This window comes from Passer domesticus, chromosome Z (assembly GCF_036417665.1).
Source record: "Passer domesticus isolate bPasDom1 chromosome Z, bPasDom1.hap1, whole genome shotgun sequence".
Lineage (NCBI taxonomy): Eukaryota > Metazoa > Chordata > Aves > Passeriformes > Passeridae > Passer > Passer domesticus.
This window is the reverse complement of record NC_087512.1, coordinates 34,831,618-34,855,976: the sequence shown is the minus strand read 5'-3', so window position 1 is coordinate 34,855,976 and position 24,359 is coordinate 34,831,618. Positions and strand designations below refer to the sequence as shown.

General features: G+C 37.3%; 1 protein-coding gene and 1 long non-coding RNA gene across 9 annotated transcripts in view; one reads left to right on the top strand and one right to left on the bottom strand.

The window, feature by feature from the left end:
* The window catches only part of SLC24A2 (solute carrier family 24 member 2), a 106,590-nt gene that overhangs the window by 62,706 nt on the left and 19,525 nt on the right, over positions 1 to 24,359 (top strand). For 2 of the 3 annotated variants that reach the window (XM_064402783.1, XM_064402784.1), the window contains exons 5-7: positions 9,481 to 9,531; positions 16,898 to 16,993; positions 18,619 to 18,704. In XM_064402783.1, the coding sequence (XP_064258853.1) occupies positions 9,481 to 9,531; positions 16,898 to 16,993; positions 18,619 to 18,704 (233 nt within the window). The remainder of the gene's footprint in view (positions 1 to 9,480; positions 9,532 to 16,897; positions 16,994 to 18,618; positions 18,705 to 24,359) is intronic. The other variant, XM_064402785.1, reaches the window with a different exon arrangement.
* On the bottom strand, positions 227 to 23,297 carry LOC135289291 (uncharacterized). Of its 6 annotated transcripts, XR_010352077.1 has the most exons (6): positions 23,000 to 23,297; positions 16,245 to 16,385; positions 16,088 to 16,161; positions 14,509 to 14,582; positions 10,520 to 11,682; positions 6,724 to 7,680 (listed from the first exon to the last, which is right to left on the bottom strand). It is a non-coding gene; the product is annotated as an uncharacterized LOC135289291 (long non-coding RNA). The 6 variants fall into 6 exon arrangements; XR_010352076.1 differs by lacking the exon at positions 14,509 to 14,582 and having other exon boundaries at positions 15,761 to 16,161; XR_010352078.1 differs by lacking the exon at positions 14,509 to 14,582.

The window sequence follows — 24,359 nt, the reverse complement described above, 5'->3', positions numbered from 1 at the left end:
CCTCTGGATGTGCTCAAGCATCTCAAGGTCCTTCCCAAAGTGAGGGGCCAGAACTGGACACAGCACTCAAGGTGTGGCCTCACCACTTCCTAGTACCATGCCAGAGAAGAAAGAAATACATCTTGAGAATTATATAGGCACAAAAGTACTTTATTTAACATGAAGAAATATGCAAATCTAGACAAAATCTATAGAAGTAATTTTGTATGTTATTAACTATCTCCACTTTAAATTCTTCATCATTCTTGAGCATCCTTTAGGCATACCCAAAGGCCTGTAAAGAAGATGAGCATCCTTCTTCATGCACCTTTGTTCTTAAGCAGCTTGTCCTTGGCTCTTCTGTCCCATCAAGGAAGAACAGTTCTCTGAGCACAATGCTCAGACCATTCTGGCTCTCCTCTCAGCTGCAGACTGAAATGTTTGCAAGGGATTTCTGCCAGAGAAGATGGGGGCTCCCTGCCAGGCTGGGATACATATTAGTAGTATCCCAGTAGTAACTGGGATTAATTATAATATCATTAACTGTATTAATTATAATATAATTAACTGTATTAGTTATAATACAGTGTTTTCTCTTTAAATCCTTCCCATAGTATTTCAGTCTGGTATAATGGTGGGAAAGCAATGAAAAGGGCAATTAAGCTAACCTTTAAAGTGTAGTGTCATGTCAGGGAGATACTCATTCTCTTTTTATGTGTCTAGCTTTCAAAAAAGTGATGTGGTTTTTCTCATTTAAGTTGGAAGGGACTTTTTGCACTACGGAATCCAGCTAGTCCAATCCCCTGCTCAAGCAAGATCACCTTCAGCAGGTTGACTATGACAGCTTCCAGTTGTGATTTGAAAATGCTCATAAATGGACACTCCACAGTCTTTTTGAGAGACACATTTCAGTGTTTGCTCATCATCCTAATATGTGTCTGGATAGAATTTTCTGGTTTTTCGTTTGTCTCCATTGACTCTTCCCCTGTCAATGGGCACTTCTGAGGGAAGTGTTTTTCCCTTTTGTTCTTTCTGTCCCATCAGGTGCTTATACATGGGGATATGAGCTCCCTGAACCTGCTTTCCCCCAGGCTGAACAGTCCTAGCTCTCAGCCTCTCCTCTGATGAGAAGTATTCCAGTCCACTCATTATTTGTGGCCCAGTGCTCCTAACGTAGATACCTGAGGTTCCATGATAATGTAGATGAGATGAGTATTTTAAAGCATCTCTGACATCAGACACCCCATAATTCCAGAGTCACTAACAGCATAGGTAGAATAGAAGCTCATATGGGTTGCATGCAGTTAAGGGCATGCCTATTTAAATAGGCACAGACAGTATTTTAGATAGCCTAGTTCATATCTGTCAGAAAGAGAAAGAGAGAAATTATATAGCTGTTTGCTCCAGTATCACTTAGGACATCAAAACTAAGCAGATAGCAGTTGTATTTACAAACATATGTAACACACAGAAGGCATAAATGTCACTGTAACAGCTGTGGAACCTGAGCTGTCAATCAAAAAAATCAAAATCACAAATATGTGATTTTGGCATAGAGAAAAATTATGTCTTGGACTAATGAAGAGAATTTTATTATGAGGTTTTGGTTCTGCTGATTTTTTAATATGTGAATCATAAATACATAGTGATGATCAAAGAAGTAGACATTTAAAGTCTAAATTATTTTTCTGAGTGGATCTATTTAGCTTACATATGGGAACCGTTTCATTATTGTCATACTTTGGGCATGTAGGTCTTGCTTTTTCTAGGTAGCAGAGGCTGCAGTTCCATGACTATAGGGTGAGTGGGCTTGCAAATTTTATCATACCCACAGATATTAAAAACTGTCTTTTTGTTATACATAACTTCGTGGGCAATGAAAGCCTTGCAAATTTCTCTCAGAAAGGGAAGTTCAGCGGGAAAACTCAGTTCTTTGTTAATGCTCTCCAACTCTATAGCAGTAAGTGTCAGATCTGCTTATCCTCAGAGATTCCCAAGACTCAGAGAGAAGGCACAACTCATTGTGCCTTGTGTTGTGTTAGTTTCATTGAGAAGATTTCTACTTACATAAAATTGAAACATAGGTCTCCCTTTAAAATCTGTATTGATCTTTGTAGGTGGAAAAAGTTAAATAATGAAAATTTTCTGATGCCTTTATAATTTAGTTTTGAATCTGAAATGTAATCTTTGTGTTGTTTTTGTTGTCAGTTTTCACAACAGTTTACTTCTGCATGCTCTCTTTGTTGTTTTAACTATAATCTACTCAGGCTGTACAGTGCAGGCAGAATTCTTGTCTCTCTTGTCCATCATTTTTTCCAGTTTGCCCTGTTCTTCAGACAGTGTATTCTTCTTGGGGTTTCCTACAGAGAATGCAAGGAAGACATGAATATTTAAATACAAGACTGATCCCAGCTCAGGGTACAGCTGTTCTGACTATGTATTTACATGCTTAATGGCTTTAGTTTCATTTAAAGTTTCTTCCTAACTCAGTATTTCTTTGTTAAAAATATGAACAATAAAGAACTTAAGCAGTGGATAAACCTGTACAGGTTAGGGAATAGTAGTGTCTGTGAGGGGCTTTCTGTTGAAACTGAAAAGTGGGAGATTTCCTTTAGTACAGCTTGCACATGACAGATGACTTCATCATCCACGAGTTGGTTGGATTTTGTGACTGGATAGTGAAAGGAAAGCATGCTGTTTTCTGTTATTCTCCTTGGATATGCTGGAAAGCAAAACAGCTGAAATTTATTCAATTGGAGTTGTAGGTTTCCAGATCCTACAGTGTTTGGCCCAAGAGACACTCAAGGAAACCCTTGAATGATCCCACTTGTTGAATCCAGAATCAGTTGTTGAACTCCCAATATCATCAACAGAATGAGGTTTTCACTTCTACACCTTGAAATTCCCATTTTCATTAATATTTGAAAATTGTTTGCAGATAAATACCATCTTTAACATCAGCAGGAATTGTGTTTGATCTAGGCCAAGTCAATTTTGTTGTATTGGTTGTCTTTTGGTGTTACTACATTGTAGAGAATGTTTGGCACTTGTCTTCAAGAGTTGATGGCAGATGGAAAAAGGTGTCTTATGACGGAAGAAACAAAGCTCTCAGGAATGAGCAATTTCATGATTTTCTTTAATTTAAGCAAAATAAAAGCACCTAAAAATATCAAAATCTGTGTCTGACATGCAATAGTAATTTAATTTGCTTTCTGCTCCATTGCATATGTCATTGACCCTCCCGTAAAAACATTTGCTCTTCAGCCCATATCAATTAAAGACCCAACAAATTTCCATTTGTCACCACAAGGAGATTTGTTAGATGGTATGGACAGAAAACAGTGGATTTTCACTCTTCACTTTAAATGTTGCATTAAGAGCAAAGTAATAGGTAGATCTAACTTTTGGATGTTGTCACTATCTTAAGCTGCCCAGAACTCTGCTGATATGATTGTAAAAATTTTTAGTTATATTTCTATTCACACTTCAACTTTATCAAGTTGAAATAAACCAATTATGTAAAAGTAAACAACCCTAATGAAATTATTTTTAGGGCAGAACCACCTAAAATAAAATTTAAAAAACAGGGAAAAGACACACGAGGAGAGAGAACAGCAATAGAAGACTTGCAATTTAAAGAGATGGAAGGTGACCACATGTTACTAGAGCTCAGGTGTACAAAGTAATGAATGATTTAGTTACTCTCAATGTATTGCCCAATAGCCAAGTACCTGAAAGACTGAATTTATATTATGTTCTATGTCTGTTTAGGACCATTAATAAAGCAGTAGTGGTAGAAGTATAAGCAAAAAAGACGTAATTCTGAAATTCAATGCAATTTTAAACTGTATAAATTACATACAAAAGGGATCTTTTTATATTTTCCACAGAAAGAGTTCAGTGGCAAAGCCTTCATTTTTGAAGGACTGGCAGCTGGAAGGTCCACAAGTGAAAAATGTAGGGTACAGCATCTGATTATCCAGATGTAGTAGGAGAATAAGTATTTTGTTTTTAAAAAGAGTATTTGTTTTCTCTCCTCTGCATTCTGCAATGATACTACATACAAACTCCCACAGCAGTCCCAGTCTATCCCAGATAGAATATAATTACTCAGTAAGGAAGCTAAGAAGTTTAGAAAGATTCACAGTTCCTGGTAGCCTTCAGTTGCTGGGACTTTTTGTGTGGTTTTCCTCTAACAGTGTAAGTAAAAAGGCATTTTCTTTTGTTAAAGACCTCTTAGAAGTTAGGACTCTAATTTTAAAACTTTAAAAAAGTAATGTTAATCTTCACTAGATCTTTCACAAGTTCTTTGTTCCTAATCTAACATCATTGCTGAAACCAAATTCAACTTTGATTCTAGTTTAGTTTGGACAGTCACTACAACTTATCTAGAAAAGTTTTAAAGTAGCCTCCTTTTTCTGTTTTTTTTGGATAAGACTGATCATCTAATTAAATTTTCTCAAAACCTTGATGTCTAGCAGAAAAAAACAGTAAAGACATTGTTGTGCTCCTTGATGTTATCATATGAATTCCTCTAATTCCTTTGACCATTTTTTTGCCTTCTTTTTAAAAAATGCAAATAAAAAAGTCTTGACACCTTCATGACCGTAGAGGTCAAAGAAAAGGAGTGTCTGGTAAATACAGCCGTGTAATTGTGCTAAAAATTATGGGGTTGCCATCAGTAATTTCTCTTTACCAGTTTTGTTTTAAATAATAGATACATCAACTTTGAAGTTTTTAATGAACTTGGAGGAGTGTGACATGAATTCTCATACAAATGCATTTTTTATGAAGCTTGTTGAAGAAATCCACAATTAGTTTCTTTCATTTGAGAGTCTGACTTTTCCATGAAGGGATACGCATGTTTAGTAATGCAGGTTGTTGTCTCTAAAATAGCTGTACGGCTTATGAGTAGTTCTAGAATCTCTGACAGGCTCATTTCTGGCCTTACTTGGGTCAGCTGCAGTCTGTATCTGAGATCTTAGCCACAGGAGAGTGAAGAGAAATATTGGTTCTCCTTTTCTTCTGTGGCAGCCTGGGGCTATATACTTAAAAGACAGAAATGAGTATATAATCACAGACAGTATGTACTATACTTAGTGAGTGTAAAATAAACTGAGTTATTAGCTATCTTCTTTAACAAAATCACAGAAGAGTTTGGTTGCAATGGACATTTAAGATCATCTAGTACAATCTCTCTTCAATGAGCAGGGACATGTTCAACCAGTCTGGTTGATCAGAGCCCTGTACATCTTGACTTTGAATATATCCAGGCATGGTCCATTTACCTCACCTCTCTGAAAAACCTGGGCCATTGTTTCAACATCCTCCATACAAAAAATACCTTTCTTATGTCTAGTGTGAATCTACATTCTTTCTACCACAGTAACTCCTACTAAAAAGTTTGTCTCCATTTTTTTTGCAGTTCCCCTTTAAGTGACAGGCTGCTCTATGATCTTCTCAGAGCCTTTTCTTCCATATGCTGAACTACCCAAATATTCTGTCTTCATAGGAGAGGTGCTCCATCCTTCTAATCATCTTGGAGGCCCTTCTCTGGATTCTCTCTATCAGCTCCATGTCCTTCCTGTGCTGGGACTCCAGAGCTGGAAGCAGCCCTGCAGGTTGGCTCTCAGCAGAGCAGAGGGGCAGAATCCCCTCCCTGGCCCTGCTGCCCACGCTGCTTTGGATGCAGCCCAGGACACGTTTGGCTTTCTGGGCTGAGAGTGCCCATGGCTGGGTCATGTCCAGCCTCTCACCCACCAGCACCCCCAAGTCCTTCTCCCCAGGGCTGCTCTCCATCTGATCATACCCCAGCCCGGAGGCTGCTCCAGCCCAGGTGCAGCACCTTGCACTTGGTCTTGCTAAACCTTTTGAAATTCCCATTTCCATTTGTCCAGATCCCTCTGAAGGACATCCTGTCCTTTGAGTGTGGCAACTGCATTACTTTGCTTGATGCTGTCTTCAGACTTTCTGAGAATGCAGTTGATCTCCCCTGTCAATGTAGTTGATGAAGATATTAAGTAAGACTGATCTCAGAGAGACACCAGTCATTGCCAGCATGCATCAGGACTCTGAGCAGTTGACCACTACCCTCTGAATGCAACCATCCAGTCAATTTCTTCCCAGTAACACAGGTACATCTCTCTACAATTCAGTGAGAGGGATCATGAAGGGATCTTACAGAAGTCCAGATAACTGACATTTGTAGCACTTCCCGTGTCCATTGATGTAGTCCCTCCGTCGTAGAAGGTCACTGACTTGGTCAGGCAGGACTTTTGGTGAAGCCATGCTTGATGTCTTGAACATAATTTGAAATCACAAATAACATAGCCCCATTAACCAACAATATTTTTTTGTTTGCTTAAATGTGGTGTGACACCTACAAACACAGTAGAGAACAGTACATAGTAAGACTGTTGTAATCCTTCAGGAATGTCAGTCAGGATTACTAGGAACCTTCTGTTCTTGTCTGGTGTAAAAATATGCAGAAGGGAACAAATTAATTCAGTGACTGTGTAACTGTTGGGGATCAGCTGTTAAGCTGCATCTCTGCGTCCTCTTTGTTTCATGTGACAAGTAGGGATGCAGGTACTGGCTGCCATCCAGCCTATCTACTATGACCTCACCATGGGAATTGCACAGCATGTTCACAAAAGTGGAATTGTCAAATTTTAATTGTATTGGATTTGGGGATAATTTTTCAAGTACTCTTTTCAATTCCATTTCAAATAAGTTTACTTCTAAAGCTGTGAATTTTTTCCAATACAGTAGGTTTTTTTTCTGAAAAGTACTTCATTTTCTGTTTACTCAAAGTTATATTAAAGAGGGTATATATATTTTGGTATCACAGGAGAACTCAAAAACAAATACCAGATATAGTCCAAATTTTACAGCAGAAGTACTATATATTGGAGGCAGACTGTGTAGAGGCGATCTGTCTTGATGCCAAGCAGCAGTGACCTAAGTAATCTTAAAGCCCTCAAATATAATGCAGGTGAATCCATGCAGCTGATATCTTCTGGGATCATTGTAGTGCATTGTCAGTGCTCTGATGATTGAATAAAGCATTCTACTCTGGGTATAGGACTATAATCTTTGGAGAACATAATCTCACCAGCAAGATTGGAGTTTTCCTGGAAATAATTTTGCTAACTGCAGGAATTAACCTAGTATAATCCTTGGTGTGTTGAATTGCTGAAGTTCCCAGAACATTATTATCATCAGCATCATGCACTGTAATGCATCACCTTGTTTCTCTTGTTTTTTGGTCTCTGTAAGGTCAGATTGACCCTTTTTTATTTACTGTTTGTCTTTTATCTCTCACTTCAGATGGGAAGTAAATAGATTTAAATGGGATTGCCAATGTGTGAAATATCCTGCCTTGCTGCCACCCCATATTTTTTGGTTTTTTTGTTTTGGGATTTAGAATTCACAGTTGCCAGTTTCCTCTGAAATCTCTTCTTCTTCATCTGCTGAGTCAGAACCCTCATGCTATTCTGTTAATTCTGAAGTTTGTTGCTGTGGTGCAATGTGGTGCTGTGGTTCTTCTCAACTTCATTCATACGGTCCCTCTCTGCCAACATTTTGTTCTCCGTGTGCCTCCATTTCCGTATTTACTTTTACATTCCTTTTGGCAGACTCTTTCTGGCATGTGTGTTCCAGTCCTGTCTTCAATCTCCAGTGAATGCCTCAGCCCAGGTTCTAGCAAAGCAGGCCCAGACACATGAAGGCAAAGATCAGTGAGAATAAGTACAAGCAAAGGTGCTGCTGTAGAATCGGCAAATATTAAGCCCTAATTAAATACGACAAATAGTTCCAAATGCTGTATATAGGGGTGCCTATATTGAAGTTACTGGGAGTTCTTTCCAGGTAAGGAGTGAAATTAAGATAGTAGAATAGCTTATATGTACTAGCAGCTACAAAGATTTTGTTGCAAGACATTTTTACAAAACAGTATATGCATTCTTTATTGCAGTAAAACAATATATTAAATTCTGTCTTTAAACTACATTTTTGTTTGCTTTAAGAGAGACTTAATGTCCTATTCTATTGGGCTTACTTATGGGCAAGTAAGACACTACATTTTATTAACAAGAGTATATGAGAGTAAGTTTCTTTATAATATGCCTATGAAAAATCACTACAATCCTATCATACTTTCTAAAAAATCCCAGTGATAATAGCCTGTATATTTTAGTTACATGGCATAAGACATTCTCTATCTCTGCAAATGTTGTAAGATTTCTTTTAGTTTATTTTTTAAATGTATCTCTCAGAGTGTCAGATTCGATATCATCACAGTATTTTACAGTTAAAAATTAATAGCCATGTCTCAATTGAAATTCACCTTTGTGAAAAATTGTTGAAAAATCATCATGCATCATTGAAAAACAAAATAATTGGATATCACTTTTGTATTTAATTGCTTAAGGTGTTTCATAAATATGGAAGAGAATATTTGCAAAGAAAAAAGCATCATCAAACTGTTAAGTATCCACTTTTTAATGGTTACATTCTGTCAAAAGTTGGATGCTCAGAAACTCCATTACAAAACTTTTAATAAAAATTATGAGTGGTCATTCACAAATTCCTCAGCCAGACCATTTACAAATTCCTCCTTGAGATTAATTTTTCATTGTCCTGTTTTGTAGGTTTATGTAAATTATTGTGTTTATACACACAATAACATGTATGCCAAATTTTAAGAAAAAAAGCACTTCAAGAAAAGTAGTGTAAAGCCACATCTGGAATAAAAAGAGGGTTTCATGCAAGATTTTATCACACAGAAACAAATAGTAGTAGCCCTGCAGACCTGGAGACCTCTACATTCCATTCTTTTTTCTGCCCGATAGAATCTAATAATGCAATATATTCAGATAGATTGAATGAGTTAATTAATTTAGGTGTCATATCACCTGATGAGACAAGTAACTTTTTTTTTGATTTCACAAGTGACAAGAGCGTGGTTAAATTAAGTAGCTCCTCTAAAGCCAGTCAATATCAGCACTGGTATCAAAACAGTGTTAGGGAGCACTGTATTATGAACAGTTCCTAAAATTATGTGTTTTGAGACTTTTTTGTTTAATTTGGATACAGACATATTTGAATGTCTGACCGGGGGAATGATAAATGAGCTCAGTTTGCAAAATTACCACTTTGGGTACTCTCAAGGTTTATTGTGTTTTTGGGTACTCTCAAGGTTTACTGTGTTTTCCCAAATGTAAAGGCACCAAATTGTCAAGAAACTTGAAAGGGCTAAATTTTAGATTTCAGTGCTTCTCCTACATCTCACTTTAGCAAGTTTAACACTTTAGCTAAAGTCAATGACTTGTGAAATTTTGGAGGGGGAAAGCAGTGCCATTTCTGTAATCTGTGTTCCGTTGTCCTGGAAAATGTTTTGCATAATCACTGTTCCAGTTTATGAAGCACATGCAAAAACATGTACATTTCTTGAATGTCTGCTGGTTCCTTATCTCTGTGTCTTTTACTGTGATGTTATAGAGCTTGGATCATATGGAAACCTAAAATATTATGACACAATGACTGAAGAAGGTAAGAAATATTTTAGAATTTTTTGTATGAGCTTTTTTTGAAGCCCTCTGAGTGCCTTTTTTGTGTTTACATTTTCCTTTGTTTTTCTTGGTCCTATTTTCATTTTCTCCATTTTTGAATAACTCATTTTTGCATGTGTTTATTGGTGGCTCAATCAGTTACAACACTTTTTTCAAGTCTTTCTTTTCAACATTTCAGTTCTGCTATTTCAGGTAAGAAAATACAATGGGAGGCTTTTAGCAAAGAACATATGCAAAACCATACTTGCAAATTATCTGGCACAGTATAACATCAGTTGTTAGGTACTTATTTGATGCCATGTTTTACAATGCATTCAAGAAGAGAAATTAATTTATGGATTTTCAAATCACTCAGAACAATTGCTAAGTGACTTTAGTTTACTGTATTATTGAAACACAATGAATAACCTTTAAAAACCAGGCACGTTTATTCCTGGAATATTAATTGTATGCTTGATTGCAATGCAAAAAATTTGCAGTTTGAAATCCTCATTCTAGCAATACAAGAAGGAAGTAATTAGGGCCTGAATCAGGGCTCAGTGAAATCTCAGGAAATTTTTCTGCTGATTCAAAAGCACTGCAGTTCTGTCATACTAATTCAGGAAAGCAGTTAACTCCGTACTAAATTTCCAACACATGCTTCTTGTCCTAGTGTGATCAGCATTTCTACAATTTGGAATTATCCCTGAACTGAGACTTGATTGTCTGTAGGATCAAGGTGTCTTGTCCATCTTTCTGATTATAATGCCAGACAGATGTTTTCATTATGTTAAGTTTAGAGATTAGCAGCATGTTTGGGGATGAGGAAAATCTTGAGGCCTGTAGAAAAATTAGCCACCTATTCCTACTTGTTTTTAATCATAGGAATTTAAGACAAATACTGTAATTCTCTTTTTTTAAAAACACAATTGCTTTCTAGTGTTGAGTAATCTTGAAGATTTTAAGAGAATCTTCGTTGCATGACTTACTCATGATCCATTCCTCAGGGAGGATGGAAAGTGGTAACACCTGTTTCCCTCTTTCTGAAGCGGCTGTTGATACACCAGTATAACCATCTGGTTCTGGGCCTGGCTGTGGGAGGTGGCTCCATGCACCTTTGCACCACGTGCTGGAAGATGCTGTTTTCATCTGTGGCAGGCCTGAGCCCATAGAATGGTCTTACCTCACTGCGCTCCATTTCCCAGATTAAGCATGTGGTTCACAGGGGTGGTACCAATATAAGAAAAGATGACTGAAAGTGAATTTTAACAGTCAATCAGTGGTGTCTGTGTTGTTTAAATACACCTCTGAAGAACCTGTAAGAAGCCATTCACCTGGGCCACTCAGATATGGCTACCAGAGATAAAGCTTTTGCAATATGTCTTATCTCAATCTTCATGACAATCAAGATAAAAAGGTAATTTCTTATTGTAGCCTTAAATGTGAGTGTGTTAAGTTTTTTATTTTTTATGGTGAAGTATCATATCTGTTAGTTCAAAAGTAGCCTTCTAACATTCATAAATACTCTATTGACATCTAAATGTAGCTATTTGTAGGGAAATACCTGTTGCAGTATAATACATACATATATGTATATTATTGCTGTGCCTATGCAGAAGTAATGCTTTTAATATTCAATGTCACCTCAAAATGCATTTCTCGTTAATAAGTAATTCAGGACCATACTGTAGCACAGGAAAAATCCAGTAGCAGAAATAAAAAGGAAGTTCTTTTTCTTTAGAAACACTAACATTGACAGGAGTCTATGATGCAGTTTACCTTCTCAAATACAACCATCATCATTTTCGCTTGTCTTTCACAAGGCAAGTAATGATTAGTGTATTTTAGAAGTTGTATTTTGATCAAAGTGTACTATATTTTCAGCTTTCTGTGGATTTTCAGAAGTTTAGTTGCTACCATTCTGCATCACACTTACTTGCATTACCCATTTACTTCTTTCTCTTTCTTTTTATGACTGAGGCTTTTGTACCTTTTGCACAGCAACTTAGTCACAGGAATACATAAATCAAATTACAAATCCATTGATTTTTTTTTGTAACATCCTTATGTCCAGTCCTCAAGCCTGGAGTGGAGATAGGGAATATTTTTTCAGTCCTTCAGTGAAGAAACTCAGGTGCATTCATTTTTCCTCCTGCATCAGAACAATTAGGGACAAGAATTAATGGTTGAGCTATAAAATACAATCAGGTTCAGCCTAATGGCCAGAGGGCTGTTGTACTCCATGTATTAGAAACTGATTTCTATTATTTTGATTGTTTCCCTTTGGTCTGAAAGTGACTTTAAATTAGTTTTAGATTAATCAGGTCAAACTGAGAGACTAAATGTACCCCACAAGATGAGAAGAGACCCTCACTGTAATCTTGTGCTCCACCAATAGTCTACAACACGACAAAATTGCATGCGTTTTCATTTGATACTTCTGCTTGATCTTGAAGGAGAAAGCATGTAAGGTGGATTTCTGGATTTAGATTGGTAGTCACTCACTAGTTATCTTCCACAGCAGGTCATAAGCAGTATTAGTAGGTACAGTTCAGAGTGCTCAACAGCCACAGATTTGACATGGTCAGACTCATGAAAGCTTGGCTATGGCCAGATGGATGCAGTAATTTTCCTTTGATCACAGACTGAAAACAAGGCAAATGGTAGAGTCTTGAATTTTTTAAATGAGTGGATTTCTGAAGAACTGTTCTCACATCAAATCAGATATTTTTCTGACCCAGGGAGCCTGTAGACTGCAATTTACTTTGTAGATAAAGGCTTGGCTTTTTAATATATCCTTTATCAGGAAGAGAATCTCTGCCAACAGATGCCAGCTGGAGTTACTCATGCAGATCAACGCATCTCTACATTATACAATACTGATTTGTTTGTGTCTATTCAAACAAAAACCAATGTCATTTTAAACTACCTTCTTTGATAATCATCTGGCCTTGATCACCTCTTCTTTCTACTTCATTCTTTGCAAACTGAAATAAGCTGCCAAATCTGTTGGAGTTCAGTGAACCTAGATTAACTAAGAATTTTCTATAGTGATCTGTCCTATTTTTGGTCCATGGAAGCATGCACTGTCATTCATCTAAACTCTCATTACACCACCTGTTGTGAAAAGCTCTGTTACATAGTCAAACCATGGTACATAGGAATGTTCCAGAGGAAACACAGGCATCTACATTCTAGAAATAATAACAGTGGCATAAGATTCCAATGCTTGCTTTATTTAATGACCCCACCTAAAGATAAGAAAAAAGACATAAGAGAAGATCTGTGCCTAAGATTGACCTTAGTGGTTTTCTGAAAATTGGAATGACTTAGAAACATCCCCAGCTGGTCCTTTTTCTTGGTGGCTCTGTGCTTCCCCTTCAGTGAACAAGTTTTGGTTTGGTTTAAAGGAAGAAAATGGTAGAGGAAGGGAGGGAGGACGGGAGGCAGAGAGGGAGGGAGGGGGCACTGCTCTGCTGTCCTTTCTACATTTCAGTGTCTTCATGCAGATGAATACTACTGCTTTTTTCAGTTTCATGTTTTTGATAATTAATAATGTTTTTTAATAATTTTCTTGCTCTTTTGTTACCTATATTGAGTGAATCTAATCAAATGTAATGATGTAAAACAATATAAACTGAGTCATCCATCTACTGAGAAATAAAAATAAAACAAAAAACATTTTCCATTTCAAGTGTTGATTTTAACTTCCATGACAGTGACTTACAACTGTGGAACAGTCTCCTGAATGAAATGGTGCAACCTAAAATCATTAAAAATCAGTGTCAGAAATTCTTTCTAAAGATAGTGGGAGGTTTTTGTAAATGTGAAAAAAATGGAGGACACATTCAATTACACTAATCTACATCAGAAAAAATGTGAATCTCTGTGAAAACATTTTCTTTTCCATTCAATAGTGTCTATGTTTCTCTGTTAAGAAAACCTACACAGTTTTACACAGTCTCAAATAAAAGACTAGAATATCCTTAGGTTCTTCATAATTTAAAATAACCTCTAAAACTGGACCTTTAATTGAAAGCTCCTACACCATCTTGGACTAGGTGGGGATATGGATGGCTCCACAGATATTTTTCAAAAACGTGTCAGCTGCATCATTTTCATTGCTTGCATAAAATGCATTTCTATATACGTGGCATCACAATCTGAATTCTCAAACATATAAAGCTGAGTTGGAATCTGAAAGCTAGCATAATCCTTTAGGAGACTGAATTTATATCAGGCACCTTTTAATATCTACTCACTCTTCTGGATAAGCAGTTTTAAATGCCCCTACTCTTTCAAAAGAAGTTAGGAACCACCATGACTCAGCATTTTGGCTTAAAATATCTGGGGACATGATTCATACTTTTTCTGGTTTTCTTCTCTTTTATCTACTGTCCAAAAAAATCCCTTTTCTTTCTCTCACTCTCTCTTTTTTTTAACTCTTTGTTACTTCTTCCCTTTTAACTGGAATCTCTGCCTCTACCCTGTGCAGTGAAATAATGAGATGCCTTGTTATTTATGATTGTGTTCTATGCTTAAATACTGTTCTGCAGGCAATTAACTCTGGGTGCCAAAAATATAATATTTTCAAAATATTGTGAATTGCTAATTTTGATTTTTATTTTTTTTTTTTGGGGGAGCATGATGTGTTTGTGAAAAGGTACGGACTGCAGAAAGGACAGTATGGCTTATTAAATATTTGTGGTATTTTTATTACTTTCCAAGTGGTTTGCTGTTGAAAAATTAGTTCCACTTCCCAGCAAATGATAGCTGCTAGTCTCTGAGAACTGCTCATATACTTCTCCACGTACAAAAGTGTGGGTACAGGGGTGTGAAGCTTCCGTTTTAAGGAGGGAAGAGAGGATTTCCTTCCTGACTAATGATTTATCCTTGTATGCTTGGAATTTCTCCAAGTATTTATCTTGGCAAGAAGTGACTGTTATCCAAATAACTGAATTAATTCATGACTTCTTACTTTTACTTTCCGCTGTTAGTCTTTTATATAATTCCATTGAAATATCTTCTGGTCTTAAGTCTGTGCTGGTTTTGCTGCAGGGACACCAAGAGTTTTCAATAGAATTTTTAAACTGGAGATGGAGAATTAATAGAGCTACAGGCCCTGTATCATAATAGCATTTTTAATTAGAAAATCTCCTGTAAAATAGTCAACAGTTAAACTTTCAGAAAATATTTTTAAATGCTTAAAGTGCAATAACAATCAGGATAAATCAGTAAAGGCAGATACATCAACTTTCTACACATAAGATGTCCAAAGAGTCCTTACATAGAAAGATCTATGAAGGAAGGAAAAGGGTTTTTTTCACCTAATATTCACATCTTTGACATTGCCTTGTTTTAATGTATGATTTAGAAACAGTGGTCAATAAAGGGTGACAAAACCTGGGACCTCTGGAGAGTGTGTTGCCCTAGAGAGTGTAGAGGTTGAGCTGGGTAGTTAACTTAATGGAAGACAAAAAACCCCAACCTGGCAGATTTAGAAGAAAAATTACCTCTAATAATCTGATATGAAAATCATGTACTCTGGAGACTTCTTCTACCCCTTCTGAATCACAGAATATGCTGAATTGGAAGGCACCAATAAGGATCATCAAGTCCAACTCCTGCCTCAGCACAGGACAGCTCCAAGAGTCACATCAAGTGCCTGAGAGCACTGTCCAAATGTGTCTTGAGCTCTCAGGCTGGTGCTGTGACCACTGCTCTGGGAGCTGTTCCAGTGCCCTCGGGGTTTATCTAGCATCCAACATAAATCTCCCCTGACACAGTTTCAGGCCATTCCCTTTGGTCCTGTCACTGTCCCCACAGAGCAGAGATCAATGCCTGCCTCTCCTCTTCCCCTCATAAGGAAGTTGTAACTGTGCTGAGGTCTGTCCTTAGTCTACTGTTCTCCAGGCTGAACAGACCAAGTGACCTCAGCTGCTCCTCATACACCTTCCCCTCAAGGCCCTTCAACATGTTTGTAATCCTGCTTTGGACACTCTCTAACAGTTTAATATCTTTCTCATATCATGATACTCCAAACCAGCCCCCAGCACTCGAGGTGAGGCTGCCCCAGCTCAGAGCAGAGCAGGACAATCCCCTCCCTTGCAATGCTGGGCCTGATGCCACCCAGGACAGAGCTGGCCCTCCTGGCTGCCAGGGCACTGCTGACTCATGCTCAACTTGCCATCAACCACGACTCCCAGGTCCCTTTCCATGGCACTGCTTACAGCATTTCCCAGTCTGTCCATACATCCAGGGCTGCCCCATCCCAGGTGCTGAATCCAGCACTTTCCCCTGTTGAACTTCATACGATTGGTGATTGCCCAGACCCCTGATTTGTCGAGGCCTCTCTGCAGGATCTCCCTGCCTTTTGAGGGAGTCAGCAGCTCCTCTGTTTTTGGGAACTTACTGAGTATTTCTTCCAGTTCCCAATCCAAGTCATTTATGAAGATGTTGAAGAGCACAGGGCTGAGGATGGGGCCCTGTGGAACCCCACTAATGACAGGTCCCCAGTCTGCTGTCACCCCCATTCACTGTAAACCTTTGTGGCTGACCTGTGACCCAGCTGCTCACCCATCCCATGATGTGGTTATCCAGTTGTGGGCTGCCCATTTTTTCCAGAAGGATCCTGTGAGAGACAGTATTGGAAGATTTATTGAAATCCAAAAAGATCAAATACATTATTTGCTGTTTATCACCTGCATGTGTTACCTTATCTTTAAAGGAAATCAGGTTTGACAGGCAGGACTTTGCCCCTCATGAAGCCATGCTGGCTGTGATAAGTGATAGTGGTGTCTTTCAGGTTCTTTTTAGTAACTCCCATAATAATCTTCTTCATAATTTTACCAAGCCCTGAAGTGAGTAGAAGTCACAGACACATAAATAAGTCCAAAGTGACAAAACTGACCACACTCACTATAATGTGTTAATATGAAATTCTGTTCTATGGTACTACAAATTGAGAACTGAAACTGTTTGTGTTTATTTATGATATCTTGATTCATCTGTATTCATCTTCTGCTTCAGCTGGAATCTTACACCAGCACATTTATAGGTGAAATTTTACTGACTTCTTCCAGAGAAAAATCATAGCTTTTGGTTTCAATTTCTTGTTCTATTCATTGCTGAGTTCTCAAAAAAAACCAAAACAAAGCAAAACAAAACAAAACAAAACAAAACCCACAAAAAAACTCCAACTCTGTATACGGGAACATGAGATAGTGTTTACTAGCATATTTGCTGTTTGAGGAGGAATTGAAATGGATTATCAACAGTGAGCAGTGATCTATGGAGACTAAGCTATGGCAAATAAACTTTGCATCTCAAAATGGCTACATTGTAATAATGACAATGTTTTCTTTTAGGAAAGTTCAAGGAAAGGGCCTCAATTCTGCATAAGATTGCCAAAAAAAAGTGCCAGGTGGAAGACAGTGAAAGGCAGAATGGAGCTGCTAATCACGGTGAGTGCAGCATTGCAGATTTATCACCTGTGCCTGGGAGTCTCTTTCACTGTGTTATTTTGTTTGAAAATTGTTAATCATTACTTTCTCCTACATTACATGTTCTATTTTAGTAAAAATACTTTGATTCTCTGTACCAAAGAATATTAAATTTATGGATAGGAAAGAAGTTAAATGCAAGAATAGAAAACCATTCAAGGCATATAGAAAGCCTTCTAGGCAGGTTGAACAGAAAAAGCAAAGCTGATTTTGGTTATGTGTTGAAGTGACAGAGAGGCAAAACTTCCCTCCTCTATACGGGAAAATTTAATTAATTTATTAAATGCTCTAGTAGACTATCTGTTTTATATGGTACCACCCTCATCACAAAAAGCATCACCTTCATATTTAAGATTTGATTTGTCTGTATACTACTTTCTGGGAGTCATTGAGGCCCATCTATGCTAATTGTGGAAAATTAACTTACTACAGTTTGCCATTAAGGCAAGAATTTTTATTTTAGTTCCTAAGTTCCTATGCTAAAGGAAAATCTGTACCATGACCTGTTTTCTCTACTTTACCTCATCATATTATCTGCATTAGAAAACCAGATACAAATGTGTCCAGTAAAATCTGAATCATTTTATTACTTGACACTTTTTCTGACCTTGTGTTATATTTACATAGTATTTGCTTCCAAAATCAGGCAGTTGGTTGGGACGGTCTGTTAATAAACCATAATGCTGACTGCGGGGTTAGGAGACAACACACATATACTGAAATAATTACAGATAGTCTGGCACTCCGCTGTGGCTGTGATCTCAGATTTTTAATTTAGAAGAATCTCAGGATAGCAGTAATGTAACTAGACAGCTGTATTTACTTCTATACACAAGAGCATGCCATAAGGCATGTTGAACTTGAGTAAGGCATTTCAAATTGCTATTCCCCCTTACTTTGTATTGTCCAGTGGATTTTGGGCCATTGACACATTTATGTACTACATAATTATAGATGTGATTACCGCTTAGAGAATTCTGAGATAGTCAAAGTAAGAATAAATATTAATAAATTTGGCATCAGAAACCTAAGGCCTAACTTTATCCCTTTAACTCCTGTGGAAGTTCAGCACAAGGACTACAGGATTCTGGTTTAAAGATCATCCTCTATTATTAGATGTTATTACACCATATGTTTACTCTTTCCTATGTTTTTACATGGAAGACAACAGGATTACAGCTTGGAAGCAACATTACTAATTGCAGGGGTTAGTGTGTTATAAAACTTTTATCACTGAATATATCCCCCCACGTGTATTCAGCACAGTGCATTCTATAATGTCAGGGGTGAATGCTGTATGTCACTTTTTACCTGAAGTATTAGGCTCAGTGCATTTAGCATAAACAAAGAGCACTGAATATTGCAATGAACTTAAATATTTCTCAAAATGCTAGCTCACTGCTTATAAGATTTTTATTGAAAATGTGTACTAGGCAAATTTTTTTCTTTCTCTTTTAACACGCATGTTGACTCAACATTAGTATTTGATAGTTTGCTCAGACTGAATATAAGAGAGCTTTTCATAGTATATTTGTAATTTAATATTATGATCTGTTGTTTTCCCTCTCTTATCTATGATTCCACAGAGAAAGGTGCAAAAGTGGAAGTTGCAGTAACACCACCGAGTGATTCAGGACCAGTGCAGAATGGAATCGCCCATAATGTTGAAGAGGTCAATGACTTTTTTATTCTTCTTTTTATTCTTGTGTTAGCATATATATTACATGTTTGATTGTGCATTTCACTGAAAGTAAACATCTTAATAGAAAGAAGCTGACAGTATCTACATAATATTTAGTTTTCTTTTACACCTGAACCCAGTGTACAGTTTGCCATATGTAAAAGATCTTGCATTCTGTTCCTGCCCTTTAGTGTAAGGTAAGGTAGAAGTCTGAAATCTATTCTTTTGGGAAATGTATTTTTACTTTACAGATAAGGTGTTTGAAGCCATAAATATAGCTAATGGAAATTGCTTGTCATATTGCACAAAAACTATTCTCTTAAGAGAACCTGTCACGATGTGCATCATGAAATAGTCAAAATTCATTGTGAAAGAGGACCTGTACACAAACTTCTGCATCCTGCCTTCTGTTATTTGCTTCATAAGGTTTTTTTCCCTACTGGGTATGTTCAGTGAAAACAATGAAGAAAAAGCAATCTTAAGCAATCACATATCACAGCAATGTCCACATGCTTTTAATTTACATTGTAATAAAACATTTCCTAGGCTTGTTCAGAAATCTGCAAGGTCAAGGATCTTTGTCATTTGAGATAATGGTTTCAGTCTCTGCAGGGGAAGAGGGGAAAATTATTGCAAGAGTACATTACTCAGCAATGTGCAGTTCCTTTCATCTCACTTTGGACAGTTTAAATTTGCAATTATGCAGGCTTTGGAACTTTTATGTTAATTTCAGCAAGTATTAGGATATTCAGGACAATGATTCTGATGTTTTAGATACAATGTGGAATACATTATTTATCCTTATCCAAATGGCACAATAGAGCAAAGCAGGGCGGTTGTAACTGGTGAAGGAATGAGTCTGCAGAATTAGCTCCATCAATCTGAATGAAAGAATTTCAGGTATCTGCTGTCAAAATAAAAACTAGCAGTCTCCTAACAGCATTTTGACATGGTCCATCCTGGATTCCTCCCCAGTGGCCTTTCCAATTTTGTAGCGGTAACCTGGCAGCTTTCTTAGGCTGCTTGAGTATTGCTGAAACATATTTTGTAATTTAAAAGTACATACTGGAATTTTTGAAAAGTTGTAATGTAAATAGACTACTCATCCATGGAACAAGTAATTACGCTTCCACAATACTTAGGACCCTACTTCACTGTCAAGGTCTCTGCCAACTCTGTAGTGTACCAGAGGCTCTCCTCAATGTATTGCCTGGATTTTTGCATAGCTTCCTTAAACACCTTTCCAAACTCTAGTGTCACTCTGAAGGTAATACTGCGTGCTTCAGTTTCCTTCTGCTCTCTATATTGACGTAATGGACGCTAGTAAGATTACTCTTGATTTATAGAATACAACAAAATTTGCAGGCAACAACATAGGGCCACTCACAACATTTCTGTGACCGTTTCCATTGATGAATATTAAAATTTGAAGAAGGGAACTTGGTCATTGCCCTCCTAACCCTTCTTTTAGCTTTTCAAAACTTGACCTGCAAATGGTCTTGAATTTTGATCTTTTTGTAACCAAGTGTTCTCCATTGTATATTGATACTATTTCCTTCTAAGTAGAATTCAATCAAGTAGCTTGAAATTTAGATTATTTTTCCTTACTCTAATGCAAAAGGAATGGCTATAGTGTCAGAATTTGGAAAGACAGTATAAAATTGCTTCTCTGTGGTTTTCAACTTGCATAGTCTAAGGATAAGGTTTTGTGACCTGTAAGTGCTGCTTAGAAAAATCCCCTTAAAAAACTGTTAGAGCTTCCATGTTGTGGTAATGATAATTTAGAAATGAGAAAACTAGAGGCACTGTCAGTCTGGACTGACAAAGTTTCAAGTATGCTTTTGGGGGGAAAAAATGCTGTCCTGAAAACTGCAGGATGTGAAATGGCTCTAGTCACATAGCACGTCATTGTGAACCATGTTTTCCATGATGATACAGAAGACCTGCATAGGCATCTGATTCTTTCTCCTCCACTGTCAAGTTCCACTGTGGTCTTCATGCTTTCCCCTCTTGCAAAACAAGCATATTTCTGGTTTTTTTCTTACTTTTCACTGATGCAGATTATAGTGTCTGGGTATAAATCCCTGGACAAGCATTTTAGAATATCAATCTCTATACTGGAGTTAGAATTATCTTAAAATAAGTACATTAAATATCCTATGTTCCTCTAGTAAAAATAGAATATGCACATAAGTCCATTTTACTTATAAATTCCATATTTTAAAATGACAAAGTTGAGGAAAAGACCCTTGTGAAAAGATGGTCTTAGGCTCAGACTGCAAGCAAAGGAGAAAAAAACAGCTTTCATGTTGTATTTTAATTTTCATATACTTGTAAAATATTTTTTTAAGGATAATACTCAATTGCCATGATTTAGTTTTCCATATACCTCTCCTGGTTTCTTTAAGGGCTTTTTAAGAACCTCTTAATATTTTTTCCCAAATTCTTTTTCTTTCCTCCTTTGCTTCTTTTTCAAGAAAGAAGGAAAGGCTTACGCAGAGCTGAAGCACCACACAAGACAGATGCCAGGATGCTGTCAGGTTAATGACTTCTGCAAGGTGTCATGACTAGGTGGATTTCACCTAATTTATTTGGGGTTTTGTTTTGGTTTGGTTTTAATTTCTTCATTTCTCTCTTCCAAACTCCACTGTATTGCTTTTCCCTTTCCCTTTTTGCTAGGACTTTAACTCCCATTTTTCTTACTCCACTGTCTTCCAGGGAAATTCAGCTGTTCTCTTTCTACCACAAGCTCTTGAGCAACAAGAAAAACTCTAATGCTGCTTACCGAAATTCAAAAAGGGTGTCCAGAAAATATACCCAGCAACATTTGTGCCAGATAGTGAGACTCTTATTGCCCCACTTTACTATAAATAGCAGCTGATATCCTACTCTTTGATAAGACTGGGATCATCGGCTGAGAAGGACAGACGGCTGTGGGTCTCCTTCCTATTTCTTAGCTGGCACAGGAGGGAACAATACCTCCTCCCACCATACCATCTGTAAGACATTACTGCTTTATTTGAAGTCAGAAATTGCCTTCCTTTCTGCTGAATTTTGCATCTTCCTTGGGGATTCTGTTCTACTTACAGCATTCTGTCTCTTAACCTTTAGCAGGTTGCCACAGAGGAGAAGACTGTTATATAACACTTCATAGAGTGGTACCAAGCATGCACAAGAAAATGAAGGAAGACTGAAAGGACACTTACTGGCTCATTGAATGTTTTATAAAGTGCCCTTCAGAATGTGATCTGAGAAATCCAGTTCCACCCCCTGCCACCTTCTTAACTAGCATTTGGTAGCTGTTTTAACCTGTGGCTTACCTAAAAATAGTTTCCAATCTGAAGATAACACCTTTTCCTCCCACCCACACACGCACGCACACATGCACGCACATACACACACATACACATGTACACATGCGCACAGCTTTTCCTGTTTCCGTGGAAACCCCACCGGAAAAGTATTTACATGCCAGCCGTGACTGAGATAACTTTTCCATGAAAGTGTAAGGCAATTTTTGTGTCATAGGAGAGTGGTGCAAAGGTTTCATTGCTTGAATTGGATTTAATCTGCTTACCTGAGCAACAGTCTGGCAAAGCATGTATTGCCTTCCCCACAAAAGAGCAGCAGCACCATTTTAGGACAGAGCATTGACTGGGACATGTCTCCCCTGCCCTGGAATACTCATTCAATTCACATAAAATTAGCTCGGTGAGAATGTGAGTGGCATTGCATTCTCTGTCTCAGGGTATTAATCTGAGCTATGTTAAACATTACTATTTCATAGAGAGAGAGCATAGAGAAGATTAGAGCAGCCTTTTTTGTAAGACTGTGATATATTCCAACATCCAAATACTTTTTCAGTTGCCATGCTTGGTCTAAAGAAAATGTCTGCATCATGTTTGCTCATTGTAACTTAAAGAGAAGATGCTGCTATCAAAAGGAGTTTATTTTCACAATGCTACCCAGTTGCCTACTCCACATTTTTTGCTGTTGTATACCAGTTTGACTTACTTGAAAATTAGGTTTGTGCAAAATGGCATGAAGACAAAGTCTTATTCTTTAGAAGTATTTCCATGATACCATAGCTGATATTTCTCCAGGTGAACTCACTGAAGTTTTGTGTGTTACATTCTGAGAATTTCTTCTCAAATTCCCCAAAGAGTGCTGGCAATAACATAGCATAAAAACTAGCATATAAGTCTTGGGAGCTGTAATTTTACTTATTTCTGCAAATGCCCAAGAGAACACAAGCAGCAAGAGGAGAATCTGAACCAAACACCTACCTGACCTTACTCCTTCCTATAGGGTCCACTCTAAATCAGTTGTTTTCATCTCTTTTCAGTGATGGTGCAGCAAGGATTGGCACAAATTATCTGTCCTAAGAAGGGTATAAACATATACAGAATGCATTCTGAAAGTTAATGGATTTAATATTATTGCCTGCTTGAATTTTACTCAAGAATTTGTAAGAAAAGATGTTGCTTTCTTAGTCACCCCATAGAAATTGCATACTCGTGTACTAGCTTACTATCTCAACTTCTTTTTTTTTTAATTACTTGTAAGAGAACATAAATGAGTGATGTAACTTACAGATAAGAAGCAGAAGGCAGAGACTTGAGGCTATTCAAAGAGTACTGCCTATACTCTGTGCCTTTCTAATGAAATAGATTAATGTGACAAGTGCCCTTCTAAAGAAAAAAATAAACCTCAAATTTGAAAATCACTATATACCTCTGTGACAGAGAACATTTGAGATCACAATCACATCTGTTTTTCTTGACTTACTCATTGTGAAAAGTTGGGCTGTACAGAGCTCATTTCCAAAAAAAACCTCACAAACAAACAAACAAACAGACAAAAACCCACCCCAAAACCAAAGAAGACCTGAGCAGTCCTTTGCAGCAAAGAAAGGAATTGTCTCTTTATAGGTGGTACAATATCCCTACTGTAGCATAAGCAAATTGAACTGCCTTAAGTTTCCTTTCTTCTGGAGACCTCATGCTAATTCTTTATTGATTAATTGTATCAGCAGTCAGAATGCACAAGAAATGTACAAGCATGAGAATTTATAGCTAAGCTCTTCATCTTAGGTGGACTAAGATTAATTCTCAGAATATGGTATTTATAGTTCACATGTTATAGATGTTATACAATATGAATACTTTGTGAACAGTGACAGATTCAGCATTTCTGTAAGTTTGAGGTGGTTCTTTGTATTTGTTTTCCATTTCCTCCTCATCTGTGGAAAAAAAGTGTAAAATTCTGTTTCATATTGTGCCAGAAAAGCAACTGTTTTTCCTAATGTAATATGACTGTAAGCCTCTATGAAGACAGTGATTTTGTGATGTTTTCTGGAAGGAGTGACTACCTGGTGAGTTTGGCAGATAGAGTTTGCTATAAGCTGTTGTTTATAAACAAAATAATTGTGGATGAAATGTCACCATATGTTTGTATTGTTCACATAATGTGAACACACTGCCATTTCCTCTGTTTGGAAAAATTTTACTGGGAAAATTGGATAGGTTTAGATTAGATACTAAGAAAAAATTGCTTACTATGGAGGGTGGTGAGGTACTGGAACAGGTTGCTCAGAGAAGTTGTGAATGCCCTAACTGGAGCTGTGGAAGTGGTCAAGGGCAGTCT